This window comes from Acromyrmex echinatior, chromosome 10 (genome assembly GCF_024713525.1).
Source record: "Acromyrmex echinatior isolate Ae372 chromosome 10, ASM2471352v2, whole genome shotgun sequence".
NCBI classification, from domain to species: Eukaryota; Metazoa; Arthropoda; class Insecta; order Hymenoptera; family Formicidae; genus Acromyrmex; species Acromyrmex echinatior.
Window position 1 is genome coordinate 8,961,320 of NC_141861.1, and position 20,855 is coordinate 8,982,174.

Below are 20,855 nucleotides of genomic sequence, written 5' to 3' on the forward strand. Positions count from 1 at the left end.
CTCACGGATTATACGCAGTAGCAGTCTGCCGCGTATCTTACATCATATTATGAAAGAATTAAAAATGAAGCAAGTAAAGTAAAGTCAGCTGTTATTAATCTCTTATCAAGGTTTCTGGCGCCGTTTGCGCGGGTCTTTATCAAAATGTCAACAATGCATGACACAAAACCATTGATAATTAGCGTAGCGTAATTAAAGGGATTTCCTCACTGGTATTTTTACAACGAGGTTTTAAGGACGTGGGGATGATAAGCATGAGCAGCTGCAGGAGTACCGAGAGATCCGGTATTGGAACACGCTTGCGATCGCAAAGCCATGAGAGCATAGTAGTCTCGCGTCAGATTCTGATTAGTTTCTCGCTTGTATCTTGTCAACGTGACGTGAATAAAATGTCCAACGGAGAGCCCCCGTCGTTTTCGATTTTAAAACAGAAACCGCGCTTCACAGTGACAAAGTACCTGCCGGTACTCTGCTGGTTACCGCAATATACTCGGTTGAAAGCCGTGTCAGATCTGATAGCGGGCATCACTCTGGGTATGACTATGATTCCTCAGAGTATGGCTTATGCGGTACTGGCTGAACGTTATCCGCAGGTATCACAGTCCGTCGTTCTCCTTGCTCGCTTTAATTAAGACTATAAGCATATATAAGCGGATATCTATTTAATGATCGTAAACATAAATATATGTATATAATATTTTTTTAAATCTCAATCCGTAATCTCTGCACTTAAAAAAATGCACTCTTGAATTTTATTATCTTCTTAGATACTAGATTGTTCTAAGACTTTTTTTGGTCTATATAATATCATTATACTTATTACTGATATGATGTGTCTCTCTGTGTCTTTAAAAATATATCATATGACAAAATAAGTAATACAAATATTTACAGTATGGTCTATACTCTTGTTTTGTGGGTGGTTTCGTATACATTATCTTGGGAACTATCAAAGAGGTCTCGATTGGTCCGTCATCCTTGATGGCCCTTCTGACATTGCAGTACACGCGAAACATGCCGCAGGATTTTGTAATACTCTTGTGTTTTCTGGCTGGATGCATAGAACTTTTAATGGGCGTACTAAATCTAGGCTTGTATTCTAGAATTATCTAATCGACTAAATTTCAATTATCGTCGCTCACATTTTTAATTAATATCATGTTCTACTGTGTTGTTTATAAGTACACCAACATAAAATTGATCGACACGATTCTTCCTGCAGGATTTTTGGTGGACTTTATATCAGTTCCTGTTACATCGGGTTTTATGTCAGCAGGAGCGTTTATTATAATTATCGCTCAGATGCAGGGCCTTCTGGGATTGAAATATAAGTCGGAAAATATTGCAGACAATCTGTACAAATTATTTAAGAATATTAATAAGATTCGGCTTGCTGATTCCGCACTCGGAATTTTCAGCATCGTATTTCTCCTCGTCTTTAGAGTGAGTGCCAGAATTATAAATGAACAATCTATAACAATTTTAGAAGTATCATGTAGATTTTATCTTTAGAAATTGAAAGATATTGACTATCCTTGTATGAGAAACAAAAGGGATGCTCCCAGAAATGTAATGATAAAAAAAATACTTTGGTACTTTTCCATTGGTAGGAACGCTCTCATAGTGCTTATATCAGTCACAATAGCATACCAATTCGAAGCGATTACAGGATCCATTCCATTTATACTTTCAGGTATGGACTTTATTTGTAATTATTATTGGTAGTCGATTTGTCGAATAAACGATAATAATGATTTTTTTTAATGATAAAATAGCTAAAGTAAATAATAATCTATTCATAAGCTGAAGTAAAAAATAATCTATTCGGTATAATTATTGTAAAATTATTGAAATCTGATCATTTATAACTACTTTTAAAATCATTATTCTCTTATTAATCAATTTGACACTAAGCAGTTCTATTTAAAAATGTATTACAATTATGGAGAGTTATGGCATATCAACATTTTTACAGGAAAAATCGAAGCCGGCCTCCCCAAAATATCGTTACCACCATTCTCATCGCAAGTAGGAAATCAGACTTATACTTTTTTTGACATGTGCGCTCACTATGGATTAGGATTAGGGATACTTCCTGTTATATCCGTCTTGGCAAACGTAGCGATAGCTAAAGTATTTGGTATCAATTCCATAATTCTTTCAATAATTTCAATCTCGAGTCAGACAGCAGATTGCCCCTGTAATCATAATAAAATAAAATTAGACTTAATAAAATAATTTCATTATATTTAACAAAATCTGATTTCATTAATTTGATTGAAACTGAGCAAATTACTAACTAACAGTAGCACACACAACAATTGTTAGTTACAATTTCCCACTCAACAATATAACTTATATTTAATATTAAAGTTATATTACTAAGTGGAAAATTACAACAATTATGTCAATATTTGCTGTCAAATATAAAATATCTGTCTTCATTTTCAAAAATTGAATATTCTCCTTATATATTATTTGTCGTGCAAAATGAAGAAGAATCAATTATTCGGGTAAAATATTAGATATATCTTGAATATTTTTTTTCTCTACAAATTAAAATATTTCAGATTGAATATTTTACTAAACGAGTAGATAAAATTTCGTAACAATTAATTGATCTTATAGCGTTAGGCACTTCCATTAATGCAACGCAGGAAATGCTGGCTCTCGGCTTGTCCAATATAGCGGGCAGTTTTATGTCATCGCTTCCAACTACTGGTGCGTTTACCCGAAGTGCAGTCAGCAGTGCCAGCGGAGTGCAAACGCCTATGGCTGGTCTATATTCCGGTAACAGAAAATCAAATAACATTAATTTAAATTTTCAAATGTCTTTATTTCTTTCGTACGCAAGAAATACGAGATGAAGTTGAATAGGAGCCTGCTAAAAATTACTATTAGGTTGAAACGTACGCTGAGAAAAAAATGCTGTTGATTCAATCAAAGTCTATATTACGGGCTGTCATTAACATAAGTGATTAAGTGTATATTTTTATTGACATAAAAGCATAAATTATTATTTCAATAATCAAGGCCTTTATGTCAATAAAAAATATACATGAATTAATCACTTATGTGACAGCTCGTAATATAGATTTTAATTAAACCAACAGCATTTTTTTTCTCAGTGTATGTTCGATTATGTACTTGATGTATTAGGATTTATTAAATATTAGCATTTAACAACTAGCTTTGACTTGTAGCTAGAATGACCAACTGTTCTGAATTTTGCAGAACATCCCGATTATCGGCTCTTCATATAGAGACGTCCTGAAAAAACCCTTGGCAGGACACCATTTCTCGATTTATTATATAATCCCAAGAACAAGTCGTTATGCTATCACAATGATGTTAAAATAATTCTAAAATCATTAAAATCATTAAAAATCATTTTTCAATCATTTTTTATTCATTTTAATGTCATTTTGACGTTATCGTGATTTGTTCTGCTTGGAACATAAATGAATATAAAATTTAAATAACGCGGAGATAATTATTTCTTTCAAAAAATATTTGTCTTCACTTTTTTTTTTAAGCAACTATGTATTTTCTTTACACCAATTGATTTGCCTCAAATTCCCTTCATAAGTATTAAGACACGATTATAAAAAAATTAATAATTTACGAGATATTTGACGTTTTATATCAAAATGTGTCAGTATAAAATATAAAATAACTGTTGCCATTTTTCGATCACTTTACTTTAATACTTTTATATGCGAAGTAATCAGAGGATTCACATTGAATTATATAATTTCATTAAAAAAAATTATATAATTTCATTTTAAAAAGACGATACTGTTTATATGACCTTAAAAAATTGATTTTTTTTTTAAATTAATTTTACCAATATTTGCATTCTTTAAGACTGTATACAATTTTTATCTGAAACATTTTTCCGTATTTTTCACATTTTCTGATATTCAATTTATTATGTTTGAAATGAATCACATTTGTATGAAAAATGTTTTTGCGACATACAACACTAAAAAAGTCCCGAATTTTTTGGTTGTGTCCCGATATTTTAAGGTTGATGTTCCTGGCTGATCGAGAGTTGGTCATTCTATGTAACGATTTATTATTTTAATTTTAATTCACCTAGTTGAGCTTTAATTATTATTTCTTATTAAAAATTACTATATTTTATCATAATTTATTATTATTCAACACACCTAATATTTTGTGTATAGTTAGAGAAATTTACGATTCTAATCTTGGCGCGATAGCGTATAATATGCAACATGAGCGAGACATTGTATAATGATATGAGATACACGTGTGGCATAAATATAGAACAAAACAAGATATAACGAAAAAATAATATATGACATTGCACTTTGCAGGTACTATGGTATTGCTGGCACTGAGCTTTTTAACATCATATTTTTATTACATTCCACGAGCGACACTAGCGGCTGTGCTGATATCCGCTGTGTTATTCATGATCGATGTGAAAATCATAAAATTACTCTGGAAGGGAAGCAGTCAGTATTATGTTTTCACGTGTACACAGATTAGATGAGAAGATAAAGCAATGTACTTACATATATACTTACATAATATACTTGTTTTCTTGCAGAAATGGATGCAATCGCAGCGATAGGGACTTTTGTGGTCTCCATTTTTATCGGCATTGAAATCGGACTCCTTCTTGGTGTCATTTTCAATTTGATTCTTTTTATTCGACTGTCCGCGAGATTGACGCTTCAAATAGTCAATTGCAAAGTAAATAAAATTGCTATCATAAAATTTTGTCTTTTAGTATATTTTTATATATAAATAAAAAAAGAAGAATAAATGTTTCTATTAGATCGCAAATGTTTCGTTATTGAAAGAATGGATCGATATAATTTATACAGTAGTAGTATATAATACAAAGATACAAAGATAGTATCAAACAATGACTTTTTTTATTTAAAAGTTTTAGATAGATATTTTTTTCTCTTTATAAAAAATATATACTCAAAATATCCTCCATCATTTTATACATATGCTTGAATACAACTAATCTGATATTCATGACATTATTTTAAATCTATTCGTGTCTATTTTAATAACAAAGCATTTGAGATCTAAAGTTCATAGGAACATTTGCTCTTTCTTTTCATCTAGAATCCTATTGGCGCATAATATTATTTAATATTAAGTAATATTTTAAGTAATATTCTTAAAATATTAAATTACATTTAATATTCTAAGAATATGCTTAAAATATGACCTAGTATTAAATAATATTATGCGCCTATAGGGAAACCCCTTACGAATTTTTAAAACATATTTATAACTCGCCCTGTATACTTAATAAATATATATTTATGTAGTATAATACATATATATATACATATATGTCAATTACATGTGTACATGAATGAGACTATTAAAATTATTTATTCTTTTTTAGACTCGTCTAGGAAATAAATATATGATGTTAAAACCTGAAAACTGTCTCTATTATCCCGCAGTAGCTTCCTTCTGCGAGAAAGTCATGAGTTTAGCTGGAAACAACGTTCCGTTGATTATGAATTGTGAAATATTCAATAGTCTCGATTACACTTCAATCAAGGTATCGAATAACATTCGCCAAATAAAATCGATGAATGATTTATTTTTATTGATCCTGCTATTCGAACTGTATGTGATTTTCTATGACAGGGTATTGAAACGTTATCGAAAAAATTGAACAGCGAGAGAAATCAATTCTGGCTATTGCATCTTAATTCCAATGTCGTGAAAAGTTTTGACATTCTCGCTGATAACAAATATATTCGTTTGATCGAAAAAGAAGAGAGCATCGCAGATGTTCTTTACAGTATGTATTATTATTATACGTATATATGAAATTTATTGTTTAATATTGAGATAATTAAAAGCTATAGTGGTAATTATCACGAAATGATAATTGGAATGTAAATTAATGATAAATGTTTTTTCAGACGATGCTTTATCTAGTAAAAATTCTGAAGATCGGATCAATATTACTATGAAACAAGCAACGGAAATGAAAAATCTGAATCGCGAAGATCTTTTGTATTCAAATTCACGACAAAATGATTCCGAATCCAATGCCGAAGAATTGGCCTTAATGTCACCATCCGAATGTAAAATACAACAATAATCAAACAACTCTGTCTTTAATATTTATACTCTGTTGATTCTGTAATTTAAAAAAAGCCGCTTTTTTCAAAAATTGTAGAAAGAAAACTAAAATTATTTTCTTTTCGGAAAGAAGTAAATATGGCAAATCTTATATTACGAACACACATAAATTTTTTTAACGAATTTTTCTATCTTTGGGAAAGGAACCGCGAAAATCAATGGAAAAATGGGAAAAAACGGTTTTTTTCCGAAATTTTAAAACTATAGTTTTTAGTATTGATTCTAAATATAAAATGCAACTGAACGCTGCGTTCCGCAAAGCGCATGATTTGTCAGTTTAAGTTTGTTTAACATTTGATAAACAACAAGGATAAAATAATACATTATATGCAGTATATACGCTTTACGGAATCAAAGAGAATTTGGATCGAAATTAAATTTTCAAAACAAGGCGTTTAGATTCTATACGCTGTCTGTAATGTAAAGATAAAAATTTCTTAAAACGGATTTTATCGAATATATGACGACTTCGTTCGTCTTTTCGCAAAAGACTCGAGTAGAATGCATTTAAAGTGAAAAGATTTCTCTCTATATCAAAGAAACGTAGCATGATAATGTTGTACATTCATTAATTAAAAGTTGCTGTTTGCAGCGCAAACCAAACGCTTTACTAGTGGCTCACTATGAGATTCAAAGCAAGATGAGCGTACATTAACGCCGAAACCATCAAATTGACTTCCGACCTATTAGAAAATTCACTATTATTATTTCACATTACATTATGAAGCACAAGGATATAATCATAACCGTCACGAATCTTCTAGAAGGTCGGAGTAGCAAAAGCGAGCGCTGCACAGATCCCATTCAATAGAAGTTACATTCAATAGAAGTTTTTTGTGAGACACGAACGCAAATTCTTTCCGATACCAATACTCAGTTTTGCGCTGGAAGTTCTTCGCTCATTCTCTAATTAACTTTTTCAATCGTTGCATCGCATTATTATCGCAAATTACACGCATCGAGATAGGTCATAAGTCACAGGATGGTCTAACATATAATTGGGCCGCGGTGCTAAATCGCGAACGACTGTGCACTTTGTACATTAATTGGTAAGCTCAAATACGAAGATAAAAAATAAGTCTGTCTTTCTTCATCCAATTCTCTTCCTCGTAATCTTCTTGCAGTTCATATCAAGCATTTCCGATTGCACACCCTGATGAAAAGCTTGTTGAAGTATCAAAAAAATGTGAACAAAGAATTTTAACACTTCTTAAACACTTCATTGACTCTTAGTAAATTTTAACATTCATACACGCTCCACGAACTGTCCCCAAACGTTTCGTAAATGTCCGAAACACATCTGTCACATTGTCTTCGACCGAACAGCTAATAACGTTCACGTAATGTAGAAATCTCATTATATATTTTACAATGTCTTGTCACTGAAGAGGACCTTAAACGTGGGTCGAAACGTATTTCGTAATTTGTAACTGATAATAATAAATTCTTATTCGTAACAAATAACCTGCGCCGACTCTCAAAGGCTTTTTATTTTTTATTTATATCAGCCTATTAGAATCTACACAATTTTGAGATTTTCATAAAGAAACAAATAAATGGCTTGAACATTAAAAATAACACGGAACTTCTTAACTCTATATTATAATTAATTTACAAGGATTTAATACTTCCCTCTCCTTACTATCTTTGTCAATGTTCATATATACTTTAATTTTTTATTGCATCACATTCTTTCTGATTCTGTCACATGAGAGAGAAAGATAGAACTGACACATTTATCGAGCGACTGTCTTTGCGTTTATCATATAAGTCTAATAATTTATTATTGATTATTTATTATATACGTTTGTTCAATTCGGTTAAGATTTATAACTTTTTTTAGTGAACTTAGTAATTATAATGAAAATACGCTCGGACATTACAATTTTATCAGCACGTCTATGTTTCATAAGACGCTACACTAAAAGAAAAGATTGGCTGCTGCAGCAAATTAGATGGTAAAATATGGCATAGCATTTTTAATTAGTTGCAGCAGTCAATTTTTGATTGTGTCTATCGAAATCCTATACTGACATTGCGGATATAGGCTGACGCAACCAAAAATTGATTACTGCAGCCAATTAAAAATGATATGCCAAATTTTACAATTTAATTTGCTGCATCAATCAATCTTTTCTTTTAGTGTAGGCATCATAGGTCGCAAGCTTGTTGCGTCCGCTAATCTGATGCGTCAATTTTTAAATGGCACAACGCTACGATACTTGCGACGCTACTCAATCAGCATACAATATTTCAAAAACATTTTTTAAACGTTTTTATTTAATATATTTACATTAAATAAATACGTAAAAAATATTTTTTAAATATTTTTTTAATATATGTGCTGGTTAGGTAAATACAATCAATGTAAATTAGGCTTAACGATAACTGTAACGAGTTACTTCTAAAAACTAATAACTATTAATTTTATTAACGATTAATTTTAACGATTAACTATTAATTTTACATTATTAATGATAATTTATTATTTTTTTGACTCGGTAACGAGTAACTGTAACTTTTAAAAAATAACATGTCCTACCTAAAACTCATTTTACAATTGCAAAAGCGTAATATATATTTGTAAATGGTTATAGTTGTAAAAAAATAATCAAAAATTAACAAAAAGAAGAACATAAAATCACAGCACAAGATATTCTTTGTGATATTTAATTATATAATTATATAATTACGTTTATAAATAATTTAGACCACAATCTGGCCATCTTCAGTAAAATTACAAATATCCATAAAACACAGAATTTACATAAATCTAACGTTAAATTCAGCCGAATACGCGCGTCCTTACTATTGTTGAAGATACGACCCACTGAGCGCACGACGCGCGGGCCTATCTTTAAATGTTAATATCTCGTTAATTATTGCGAGCACAAAATGGTAGAGGACTTTTCTACTCAGTTTAGTCCACTCTACCTGCTCGGGACGAGTGGGGCCGTATATTCATGCCACTTTGTATATATAAAAAGTCAAATAAGTGGTATCAATAAGTAAAGTGACACTGAAAGTTTGCCTGATTTTTATTTGTCTTTTTTAAAGAAAGATCTCTCTCACGCTTAAAAATAATTTTAGAATAATCTAAACTTTTGACGCACATATAAAGACACATATGAAGATATGGACAAATAATAATACATAATGTCATGAATTTCCATCTGCGTGAAGAAAGTGCTTAATCTTTTTGTCGGTAAAACAGGTAACAAATTGTTAATTCTTATCAAATTGACTAGAAGATATTAATGATATTATAATTTTTTAAATTAGAATCTGGCAATTCTTATTTTACATAATTTGCAATATGATAATTGACGCTGTAATCACGTTTTACGATGTATAAGAAGAAAGAATGCATGTTGATGTATATTTATGACCGCTAAATTAAGTTAGATTTATGTAAATTCTGTGTTTTATGGATATTTATAATTTTACTGAAGATGGCTAGATTGTGGCCGAAATGTCTAAATTATTTATAAACGTAATTATATATTAAATATTACAAAGAATATCTTGTGTTATGGTTTTATGCTCTTCTTTTTGTTAATTTTTTATTTATAAACCGCGTTTGTTATAATTATATAAAAAAATAATCAATTCTTAAACTTCTCTACATAGAAGTCGTAGATAGTCGTGGAATCTTAAGTCGTAGGAAACCAACCAATCACAATCAAATATAAGGAGAGTACTCGATTAGAATTGGTCAGTTTCTTACGACTTAAGACTCCACGCCGTTTACAACTTCTATGTAGAGGACTCTTTACAATTACAGCATATCATTTACAATTGCACTTATATAGACGCCGACAAGATACTACCAAAGACGGTCGGCCCCGAGCAAATTTTCGTGACTATCTATATGGAATTCCGGGGGTCCGAGAATAATTGAAGAACAATGACATTATCGACAATTAATATAAATTTTCAATTAAATTTGCGACTGACATAAATATTTGAATAATACATTATTAAATTCATAATTTTTATCATACAAATGCTGCATAAATAAGTATGTATACTTATAATATTATATCTTATTTTGCCGCAAAATTTTTTTCTCTAATACAATTATTATCATTGATAATCAAACTTGGACGATAACATTATAATCACAATTTAAATAAAAATTGAACATTTTTGAGTTTTAAACTTATATATATATATATATATATATATATATATATATATATATATATATGCATATCTACAAAACTATGAATCATAAAATTAGTACTATATTATCAGTCTTTTAGTCATCTAAATTTTAACAGTCACTCCGTTAAATTTAACAAAACTTTCCGCAGAAAGACCGTTTTTAACATCAGTATGTTGTCGGTTACTTAGGTAATTGTAGAATGAGTTTTTGTAAGATATCTTATCATAAAAAATGCAAGATGTTGCGAAATATGACAAAATTTTTGTTATATAAGGTATTTTTTAGATTCCTAAAGTTCTATAATGCATACACATGTTAGTAATTGATTAATTCTTATAATTGCATGTACAATTACCATTGTAAAATGAGGCAATACAGGCTTTGAGTAATCTCGGTTGCGCGACTGAACATTGGGATGATTGGCTTGTTTTTCTAGTGTCATAAAAACTCGATAAATCATCGCGAAAAGTTTGGGAACTTAAACTCGGCGATACAATAGATTACAATTACCCGCGTGATCGCGAACTTGATGAATTTCTTGCATTGCGCATTCGCGCGTTCGACGCGATTGCTTCTCGTGAACGCAACGGAAAAGGCACAGACGACTTCCAAAAAGAAAACTCTCGTCTTACATACCGCGTCTACTGTTCCGTTTTCATGCTCATTGTACAAGGCGAACTATCTATTGTATCAATGTTCTACATTTCTCAAGCAAACTCCATCCCAACGTTGTGAATTCATTAAAAATCAGAAACGTTGTGTAAACTGTTTCAGTACGAAGCATTCCGTAAAAGATTGTAAAAATCCTCGCGCGTGTCGACAGTGTAGTAAAAGCATCACACATTATTGCATTTCGATCATTCCGTTCAGTCTACGCTAAGCTACGTCTGTACCAACAAGTAGCGAGAGTTCCCGCCGTCGCTATTATTATCGCATTTATTGTCGAAAACCGTAGCGCCGATCTCAAAATCTTGCTCGCTACGGCATGTACGGCTCGTACGAGTTCATTCGCGCGCTCTTCGATCAGGGATCCATCTCTATGTTTATTTCCGAATCGCTTGCTCAATGCCTACGTCTTGCGAGAATTAATCGCTTCGTTTACCGATATTAGTGAAATGCGATCCGTGCGTCACGCCCAAATCACGATTACCCCGACGGACATGCCTATACTACGACCGCATTTATACTGCGATCACTAACGAAATATCTACCGGATCGAGTCGACACTGCGCTGGAAACATGTCGCAGGGCTTGCCGATCGTGACCCCATGAGTTCGGATCCGATCGACATCATAATCGGTGCCGATCTATTCGGCACACTCGTTCTCGACGTCTTCGAAAAGGCTCCGAACATGAGCCCATCGCCCAAAATACGACTTCTGAGTCATTTTCCGTGCCTGTGCATCACGAAGTAATTATTGAGACTCTCGATCGCGATCTTCGTCGCTTCTGGGAAATCGAGGAAATACCTCAGGAAGCTCCGCGGAACCCTGAAGAACACCAGTGCGAAGAGTATTTCAAAGTCATACATTCACGCCTGTAGGACGTTATATTGTTCGACTATCGTTTAAAAACGGACCACCTATCTTGATAGGCGAATCACGCTCTATCGCCATTTCAAGCCTTCATCGCTTGGAACAACGCTTAATTCGCGATTAATGCTTTCATATGATCAAAAGTCCACCGACGAAAATCATCAAACCAGATCAAAACTATTACATTCCGCATCATGCTGTCTTACGTGATAGCAGTGCAACCACCCGCTTACGAGTGGTCTTCAATGTTACGTGCCGTAAAGTGGCGCATTGTCCAACTGGCTAAAATACGCCAAATCGTTCTTGTGCGTAACCCTCTGGCTGCACCGAGCCAATGGGAACTTGGCCGGATTACGGCGTGACAATCATCCCGGCGATGACAATCTAACTCGCATCACTGTAAAAACAGGGCGCTCCGAATATAAGCGACCGATTGCGAAACTCTGCTTTCTACCCATCCATCAATTCCGAAGAATCAAAAGATTCCGTCATGGCGGGCGGATATCCGGTAAACGTACTTGATGTTAACGATATCGCGGAACCTTAATTTTCAATTGCATTGCATCATCACTTTTGTATTTTGTGTTAAAGCATTTTCGTCGTTATACCACTCTTGTATTTTGTTTCGATGAGAATTATTTCGAATGCTTATACGTTCCAGGCGGGCGGTATGTTCCGGAATTATCGGAGTTATAATATTTTCACATTCGTGGAACAAGCAAACAGCTCGTCGACAGCAAGCAATCAAAGCACACATACCTCGATCCTATGTGAATCACGCTGTTTGTTTCAAATGGCACGCGACCTCCCTTGCGCAAATCCAAAAAACTGTCGATCGCGCACACGCTCCGGGTGAGACGAGCGAACGTGAGACGTTCGCTTGCCGATCCCGATCAATACATTTATCGCTATTCATTCGTACGCTTCTTTTCGAATTATTAAAAATCTTCCGTACAAGGTGACAGCCACGCGTCACAACAATATCTTGTTTTCTATCTGAAAAGCTGCGACAGCGGAGTAGTCTCGAGTTAGGTTCTTGCTTTCGTTCATTGTCGCGAAGAGGATGACCGACGAGGAGTGCCCGCCGATTTCGATTTCGGAAAAGAAATCGCGCTTCACGATGACAAAATATCTACCGGTGTTCGAATGGCTACCGCGATACACTCGATTCAAAGCCGTGTCAGACATAATAGCGGGCATCACTCTGGGTCTGACTATGATCCCTCAGAGTATGGCTTATGCAGTACTGGCTGAACGGATTCCACAGGTATCACAATTCCGTTCGTTACTTCCCTTATTCGCTTTAATTAAAACTAATTTAATGACTGTAAAATTTGACGTAAATATTAATGACGTAAATATTTATATGTATATACAGTGAGAGCAAAAAGTATTTGTACGAAGAAATTTTTTATAAAAAAGTCTTATTTGTAGAAAATAAACATTAATTAGCAATTTTATACAATGAATATATTCTGTTTTAACATATACAAATGAGCTTTACATGTATTTCTGATATTATAAGTTAAATTTCTCGACTGTACTTTTTGAGCATTCAAACAATGGAACTTTTAATTTTCGCTTATTTTTCAGATATATTTTCTATAATTAATACACATCTTTTTGGTATATATAATTTTAAGAAACATACAGTCTATTTTATACTTTATGAATAAATTGTTTATTATCCAGCAAGAAGTGATCATCAATTAAATGTCGAATCGACATCAATTGATGTTGAAATCATCGATATCAATTAAACATCAATTCGATGACTCATTTCTCGCTGAATAATATTTAATTTTTAAAAATAAAGTTTTTTTCAAAAATATTTTCTCTGTACGAATACTTTTTATATTCACTGTATGTATTTCTTTAAATTAAAATCTGATTTTTGCGCTTTGAAAAATGCACTCTCGAATTTTGTTGTCTTCTTAAATACTTGATTTTTCTAATTCAATCTTTTTTTCTATATTATTATTACTACTATTTTTAGTACATATTATTATTTAATCTATTAATATTATTTAATCTGTTATATATCTGATATATTTGTCTGTGTCCTTAAAAATATCATATGAAAAGTAATGTTACAGTATGGTCTGTACTCTTGTTTTGTGGGCGGTTTCGTGTACATTATTCTTGGAACTACCAAGGAAGTCTCGATTGGTCCATCATCTTTGATGTCCCTTGTAACGTTACAGTACACGCGAGACATGCCGCAAGATTTCGTAATACTATTGTGTTTTCTGACTGGATGCGTACAATTTTTAATGAGTGTACTAAATCTAGGTTTGTATTCCAAAATTATCTAATTAATTTAATTAAACGTCACTTCACTCACGTTTTGATATCATTTCTATTATCACTTCTTCTACAGCATTGTTTACAAATACATCGACATAAATATGATCTAAATGATTCTTCCTACAGGATTCTTAGTTGATTTCATATCAATTCCAGTTACGTCAGGTTTTATATCAGCGGGAGCGCTTATTATAGTAATCGCTCAGCTGCAGGGCTTCCTAGGATTAAAATACAAATCGAAAAGTATTACAGACAACTTGTACCAATTGTTTAAAAATATTAATAACGTTCGACTGACCGATTTCACACTCGGGATTTCCAGCTTTATCTTTCTTCTGATCTTGAAAGTGAGTGCCAGAATAATATATAAACGGATATAAACGGAATATATAAACGGATTATTTACAATAATCGTAGAAGTGTTATATAAATTCAATCTCTAGAAACTGAAAGATATTGACTATCCTTGCATGAGAAACAAGAAGGATGCTCGCAGAAATGAAATTATAAAAAAGGTACTTTGGTACTTTTCCATTCTTAGGAACGCTCTCATTGTGTTTATTACATCCACGATAGCGTACGAATTTGAAGCGAATACGGGATCCATTCCGTTTAGACTCTCAGGTATAGACTTTATTTATAATTATATTATTGAGTCGATTCTAAATAAACATAATGATAAATAAATAAATTTTCGAAAGGCTCTCTATAATAATAATTAACAAAGTGTAGAAATACAGAGTATGAGCCAACCGCAGAACTTACTTGCGTAAAACAATACATAAATTTTCAGTACGTAAAATCAAACATTATACCTCGTACGCGTGTGTTATATAATTACTCAGCGAGAGATTAAGCTCTCTTCAGAACAATATAAACGATTACGCAAATTAAACAGAGAGAGAGAGAGAGAGAGAGAGAGAGAGAGAGAGAGAGAGAGGCTTAATTATTTCAAGTTTATAATATATAAATAGAATGACTTTAAATTAATAAATTAACATAAGATACAAAAAATATAATGTAATATTCGAATATAAATGATTACATAAAATTGAGTTTCGAGACCTCATCTTCTCAAAAAATAAGATAAACTTTAGAGCTAAGCTGTTCCTAGAGTAACGCGAACACATGGTAGTTTGAAGACCGTATGGAGAATTCTGAGTCTACAATCGTGGACCAAATATTATTGGTGAGAATATAAAACTGTGTCATTTAAATATGAAATTTGGTTTCAATATGAAAATAACTGTATATAATCAGTCTGTGTCGGTAACTTATTTTTGTTACACTCATAATTAAGGACAGTAAATTTTTATACAGTCATATCATATCACATCTAGTATTTCATCAAGACAAGATTTCTTGTCTTGTCTTGATTTTAAAAATAAGAAATTTCGATTTTCTTATCTTGACCATTGTATTTCTTGTCTTGAATTCAAGAATCTTAAATTTCTTGAAATTTCTTGGTTTTTTTAAGCAAAGTTCTTGTGGTTCGTTGATTACGTCGCGTCGTAAGAGATAATGAGAAAACATAGGTACAAATTGAATGTCGAGTCGTCTCATAGTTTACTATGTTTAAATTCATGGTTTAAAAGTGTGCCCATCTATTATGGACAAATCTATTAACAAAAATTAAAAATATTTCTCAAATTATTATTTTTAATATTATGAGGTTACTGCCAAATGTAACTATTTCAGATTATTAGATATAATTATTATAATTACTATGTATTTCATATCATTCCTGATTTAATTGATACTATTATTATAGAAATACATAAATGTTTATACATAATATACTTTTGCAAGTAATCTCGCAATATTGATTTTATATATATTCCTTTACATAAATGTAAAGGTTAATATCTGGACAACAAGGACGTATCGATGAGTATAATTTAATTTGATTAAATTAGAAACTTTACTTTTTCATTAATCGATTTACATTCTGCTCATATGCTATTTTGCTATTTAGTGAAAATGTAGGAAAATATACATTTCTAAAATATGCATTATATAACCTGTTATAAATACCAATAAATACAAACATAAAATCTAACATATTCAAAATGTTTCAAATCAGAAATAAAATAATAAAATATTAAAGTATTAAAAATAAAAACTGTCACGAAAATTCAAGAAATTTCAAAAAATGACTTATTGTCAAGAATCTTGGTCTTGATAACAATTTCTTGTCTTGTCTTGAAATCAATTTCCAATTTCTTGTTTTGATTTTGTCTTGATTCAAGATAAAACCAAGACAAGATTTCTTCATTTTCCAATCGCCATGGAAGCAGTTTGCATTACTCTGGCAACAGCTTAGGTTTAAAGTTTCGAGAAGATGAAATCTCGTCGCTCACATAATCGTTTATAAATAATCCATAATTATTTAAATTGTTTCTAAAGAAGACTCAATCACGCAACCGTTATTAACGTACGAGGTATAATGTCTGACTAATTTATGTACAATTGAAAATTTATTGTTTTATGCAATAAATTTCTGCAGTTGGCTCATACATAGCTTGTATTTCTATACTTTATAAATTACATAATGATTTTTAAAAATAATTACAAACTGAATAGTTTATATATAGCCCTACTAAAAAGTATTATGTCTCAAAGTTACATAACGAAATTATGTGATTAAAATAAGTAAACTATGTAACAAATTGTTCCAAATCAATAAGTGATTTTTTAAAATACGCAATTTGAAAATCACATGATATTAGAAATAATTTCATCCATCATATGATTTTATAGTTATCAAATTTCAAAGAATTGAATGATAGAAATAGAAGAAAAAACATACCATCGTGCAAATTACATAATTTAAAAAAATTACGTATTGATTTGAAACAATCCGTTACGTGATTTACTTGTCTTAATTACATACCTGATTTCATTTATGTAACTTTGTGGCGTGATTTTTTTTTAGTAGGGAGTAATCATTGTAAAACTACATTGAAATCTAATAATTTATAACAATCTTCAAACTCATTTTTTGTTATTAATATTATTTAATAATATGTACTAAATAATTTTATTTAAAAATGTTTTATTTAAAAATGTGTACTACATAATGTTTATTTGTCATACTTTTATAAAGTATTATGACATGTCAATATCTTAAATCTTACAGGAAAAATTGAAGCCGGCATTCCCAAAATATCATTACCGCCATTCTCATCGCAAGTAGGAAATCAAACATACACGTTTTTAGACATGTGCGCTCACTATGGATTAGGATTAGGGTTACTTCCTATCATATCCGTCTCGATGAATATAGCAATAGCCAAAGCGTTTGGTATTAATTTCTATAATTTTTTCAATAATTTCAATTCTAAGTCAGACAGCAAGTTGCCATCCCTATAATTACAGCAAAATAAAATTGAGTTTATTTTTAATAAAATCATTTTATTATTTTTTTTTTAAACAAAATCCAATTACATTTTATTAAAAATATATAATAAATATCTCAATTTTGATGATTTATCTCCGTACAATTCATTATGTAATATGTTATGAAAAAGAGTAAATGAATTGTTCGGATAAAATAATAGATAATATTTAATAATAGAATATATTTCGAATAACTTTTTTTTCTTATATAATTCTCTACAAATTAAAATACTTTGAATTAAAATTTTGCTAAATATAAATAAGATATGTAACAGCTCGTAATCTTATTGTAACAAATAAATAATTTTATAGCGGTAGACACCTCCATTAACGCGACACAGGAAATGCTGGCTCTCGGTGTTTGTAACATGTTAAGCAGCTTCGTGTCGTCGCTTCCAATCTCCGGTGCATTTACTCGAAGCGGAGTTGGCAGTGCCAGCGGAGTGCAAACGCCTATGGCCGGTCTATATTCTGGTAATTAAAATCCTAATGACTGCGTTAATTTAAATTTGTCTTCATTCGTTCGTTTGCAAGAAACAGGAGATGAAATGATGAATAGGAGCTTGGCAAAAATTACTATATTTAAATTACTATTTTTTTCTTATTATATAGTCTTATTATCTAATTGTTTAATTAAAATCTCATACATAATTAGAAAAATTCACGATTTTAATCTAGATAAAATAGCAAGGTAATGTAGTATAGTGATATAGGACACACGTGTGATATGACGCTTATAACAAAAAAAGATATGCTAAAAAAAGTAAATAGATGACATTGCTTTTCACAGGTACTATGGCATTACTGGCGTTAAGCTTTTTAACGCCTTATTTTTATTACATTCCACGTGCAACGTTATCAGCAGTGCTGATAAGTGCTGTGTTACCCATGATCGATCTAAAGATCATAAAAGTACTTTGGAAAGGAAGCAGTAGTCAGTAATATGTTTTTTCATGTGTACAGAGATCAGACTGAAAAGATAAAGCAATAAATTTACATAATATACTTTTTTTCTTGTAGAAACAGATGCGATCGCAGCGACAGGCACTTTTGTGCTTTCCATTCTTATTGGTATCGAGATCGGATTACTTCTCGGTATTTTCTTCAACTTGATCATTTTTATCCGATTCTTCGCAAGATCGACATTTCAAATAGACAACTGCAAGGTAAATGTTGTCATTTTGTATATGTATTTTTATATATGATTAATATATGTACAAATATATTTTTTTAATTTTATATATATAATTAAAAATATATATTTTATATATTTATATATATAAATTATATATAATATATATGTATAATATATAGATTCTGTTAAATCATGTAAACATGGATGCTTATATATTATATATAATATATTGTACATGTATGCATAATTCATAATATTGCGTGTAAACGTGGATGAAAATATCAACTATTAAGATTATTAATTTATTCCTTTTTAGACTCATCTAGGAAACAAATATATAATGCTAAAATTCGATACCTGTCTCCATTATCCCGCAGTAACTTCTTTCTATGATAAAGTCATGAATTTAGCTACAAAAGACGTTCCTTTGATCATAAACTGTAAAACATTCACTAGTCTTGATTACACTTCAATCAAGGTATATCATTTATCATATAAAATTGATTTCCTTTTATTGAATATTTTTATTCGTAAATCATTTTGTTCAAACTATAATTTTTACAGGGTATTGAAACGTTATCGAAAAAATTAAATTACGAAAAAAACCAATTCTGGCTATTGAATCTTAATTCTGATATCGTGCAGAATTTCGATATCTTTGCCGACAACAAATATATTCGTTTGATCAAAAAAAAAGAAAACATCGCAGATGTTCTTTATAGTATGTATTATACAAAACATATTATACAAAATTGATATTGCGATAATTATATGAGCTATAGTATATCACAATGTGATAATTAAGTTATCTAATGAACATTTTTTTCAGATGATGCTTTATCCAATAAAAATTCTGAAGATCTGATTAATGTCCCATTGAATTCTCAGCAAGAGGATTCCGAATTTATCTCCGAAGAATTGATCTTAATGTCACCATTGGAATGCAAAATTAGACAACAATAATTAAACGACTAGATAGTCTTTAATTTAGTCTAGCAATTATAAATATATAAATATAATTAAATAAAATTATCAGACTAAAACCAAGTTTTTAAAACAAAGACATTTAGGCCGGTATTTTATTCATTAATTTATTTTTGGATCTGATTATTCATGCACTGAAAAAAAATCTTAATTTTAAAAAAATATTTTTTTGAAATTAAGATTTTTTTTTCATTGCATGAATAGTCAAATCCAAAAATAAATTAATGAAATGACGGTTACGACAAATAGAAATTATAGGAATACGAATGTGTAGAGCGTGTGCATGAAAATCTATAATGATTTTACAATTGAAAATTAAAAAACATTCTTCATTATTCTTTAATATTGTTTTATCAGAAATATAAAAATCTTAGAGATTTGTATATTTTTGATGATAAAATCTTTATTTAATATTGGCCCGTATTTAGAACGCGTTTTTATCTTTGAAATTTTATGCGTAATGTAAAATATACCCGAGAAAAAATGTTTTATATATTATAAATTATTATAAAATTATGAAAAAAATATGTATAATTTTACATGATTGTATATAAATGGACACATTTTGGTAATTATTTAGAATAATACCCTCCCCCCCTCGCACCTCAAATCTTAATAAAAATACACTTATTCGACGTGTTTTCACTTAAAACGAAAGAATTTGACAAAAAAACGCAACGATCGGCCTCGTGAATCGAGTTATTAAGTGTTAAAGTTGGAGACTTTAGAGATTAAGATATCTATTCATCTCGATTCGATACAACTCCATATATATACGTTCTGCATTAATTACACAAAGTAAAAACACAAATTTAGTGCTTTAAAAATACAAATTCACTGCTAATACAGAAAATTTGTGTGCTTAAAGCAGTGAATTTGTGTTTTTAAAGCAATAAATTTGTGTTTTTAAAGCAGTGAATTTGTATTTTTAAAGCAGCGAATTTATGTTTTAAAGCAGACCTAGCAAACGACAATGGATTAAAATGGATTGAAATTTTTTCTATCCGAATGCGTATTTTAAATATATATATATATATATATATATATATATATATATATATATATAGCGAATACTTTTTTTTTATTTAATTGGATTCAATTGGATTCAATTAGATTCAATTGGATGCAATTGGATTGAAAAACTGAATTTTCTATTCAAAATTTTGAATTG

At 30.6% G+C, this 20,855-nt stretch overlaps 2 protein-coding genes across 4 annotated transcripts; both read left to right on the plus strand.

Annotated features, from left to right (window-relative positions):
* Positions 1 to 245: 245 nt before the first annotated feature.
* On the plus strand, positions 246 to 7,620 carry LOC105150288 (sodium-independent sulfate anion transporter). Its single transcript, XM_087410299.1, has 12 exons — positions 246 to 593; positions 895 to 1,090; positions 1,223 to 1,443; positions 1,513 to 1,693; positions 1,976 to 2,140; positions 2,629 to 2,790; positions 4,344 to 4,484; positions 4,580 to 4,725; positions 5,402 to 5,563; positions 5,653 to 5,809; positions 5,934 to 7,205; positions 7,281 to 7,620. Exons 1-11 carry the CDS (start codon positions 246 to 248, stop codon positions 6,113 to 6,115), a joined length of 2,061 nt encoding a protein of 686 aa, XP_087266425.1. The 3' UTR covers positions 6,116 to 7,205; positions 7,281 to 7,620.
* On the plus strand, positions 7,115 to 20,256 carry LOC105150293 (sodium-independent sulfate anion transporter). Of its 3 annotated transcripts, none has more exons than XM_011063285.2 (12): positions 7,115 to 7,205; positions 12,864 to 13,126; positions 13,956 to 14,151; positions 14,293 to 14,513; positions 14,610 to 14,790; positions 17,306 to 17,470; positions 17,878 to 18,039; positions 18,356 to 18,499; positions 18,586 to 18,731; positions 19,017 to 19,178; positions 19,265 to 19,421; positions 19,530 to 20,256. In XM_011063285.2, the coding sequence occupies exons 2-12, from the start codon at positions 12,923 to 12,925 to the stop codon at positions 19,661 to 19,663; spliced, it is 1,872 nt and encodes a 623-aa protein (XP_011061587.1). In that variant the 5' UTR covers positions 7,115 to 7,205; positions 12,864 to 12,922; the 3' UTR covers positions 19,664 to 20,256. The 3 variants fall into 3 exon arrangements, with proteins under 3 accessions (XP_011061587.1, XP_087266426.1, XP_087266427.1); XM_087410300.1 differs by lacking the exon at positions 7,115 to 7,205 and adding an exon at positions 9,067 to 9,370; XM_087410301.1 differs by lacking the exon at positions 7,115 to 7,205 and having other exon boundaries at positions 13,040 to 13,126; positions 13,945 to 14,151.
* Positions 20,257 to 20,855: the final 599 nt, after the last annotated feature.

Bases quoted from the DNA above. Each gene is read 5' to 3' on its own strand.
- LOC105150288 (XM_087410299.1), top strand. From the start codon at position 246: ATGATAAGCATGAGCAGCTGCAGGAGTACCGAGAGATCCGGTATTGGA. The intron at 1,694-1,975 runs GTATGGACTTTA...ACATTTTTACAG, and splicing joins CATTCCATTTATACTTTCAG to GAAAAATCGAAGCCGGCCTC. The intron at 5,810-5,933 runs GTATGTATTATT...ATGTTTTTTCAG, and splicing joins CATCGCAGATGTTCTTTACA to ACGATGCTTTATCTAGTAAA.
- LOC105150293 (XM_011063285.2), top strand. From the start codon at position 12,923: ATGACCGACGAGGAGTGCCCGCCGATTTCGATTTCGGAAAAGAAATCG. The intron at 13,127-13,955 runs GTATCACAATTC...GTAATGTTACAG, and splicing joins TGGCTGAACGGATTCCACAG to TATGGTCTGTACTCTTGTTT. The intron at 18,500-18,585 runs GTCAGTAATATG...TTTTTCTTGTAG, and splicing joins ACTTTGGAAAGGAAGCAGTA to AAACAGATGCGATCGCAGCG.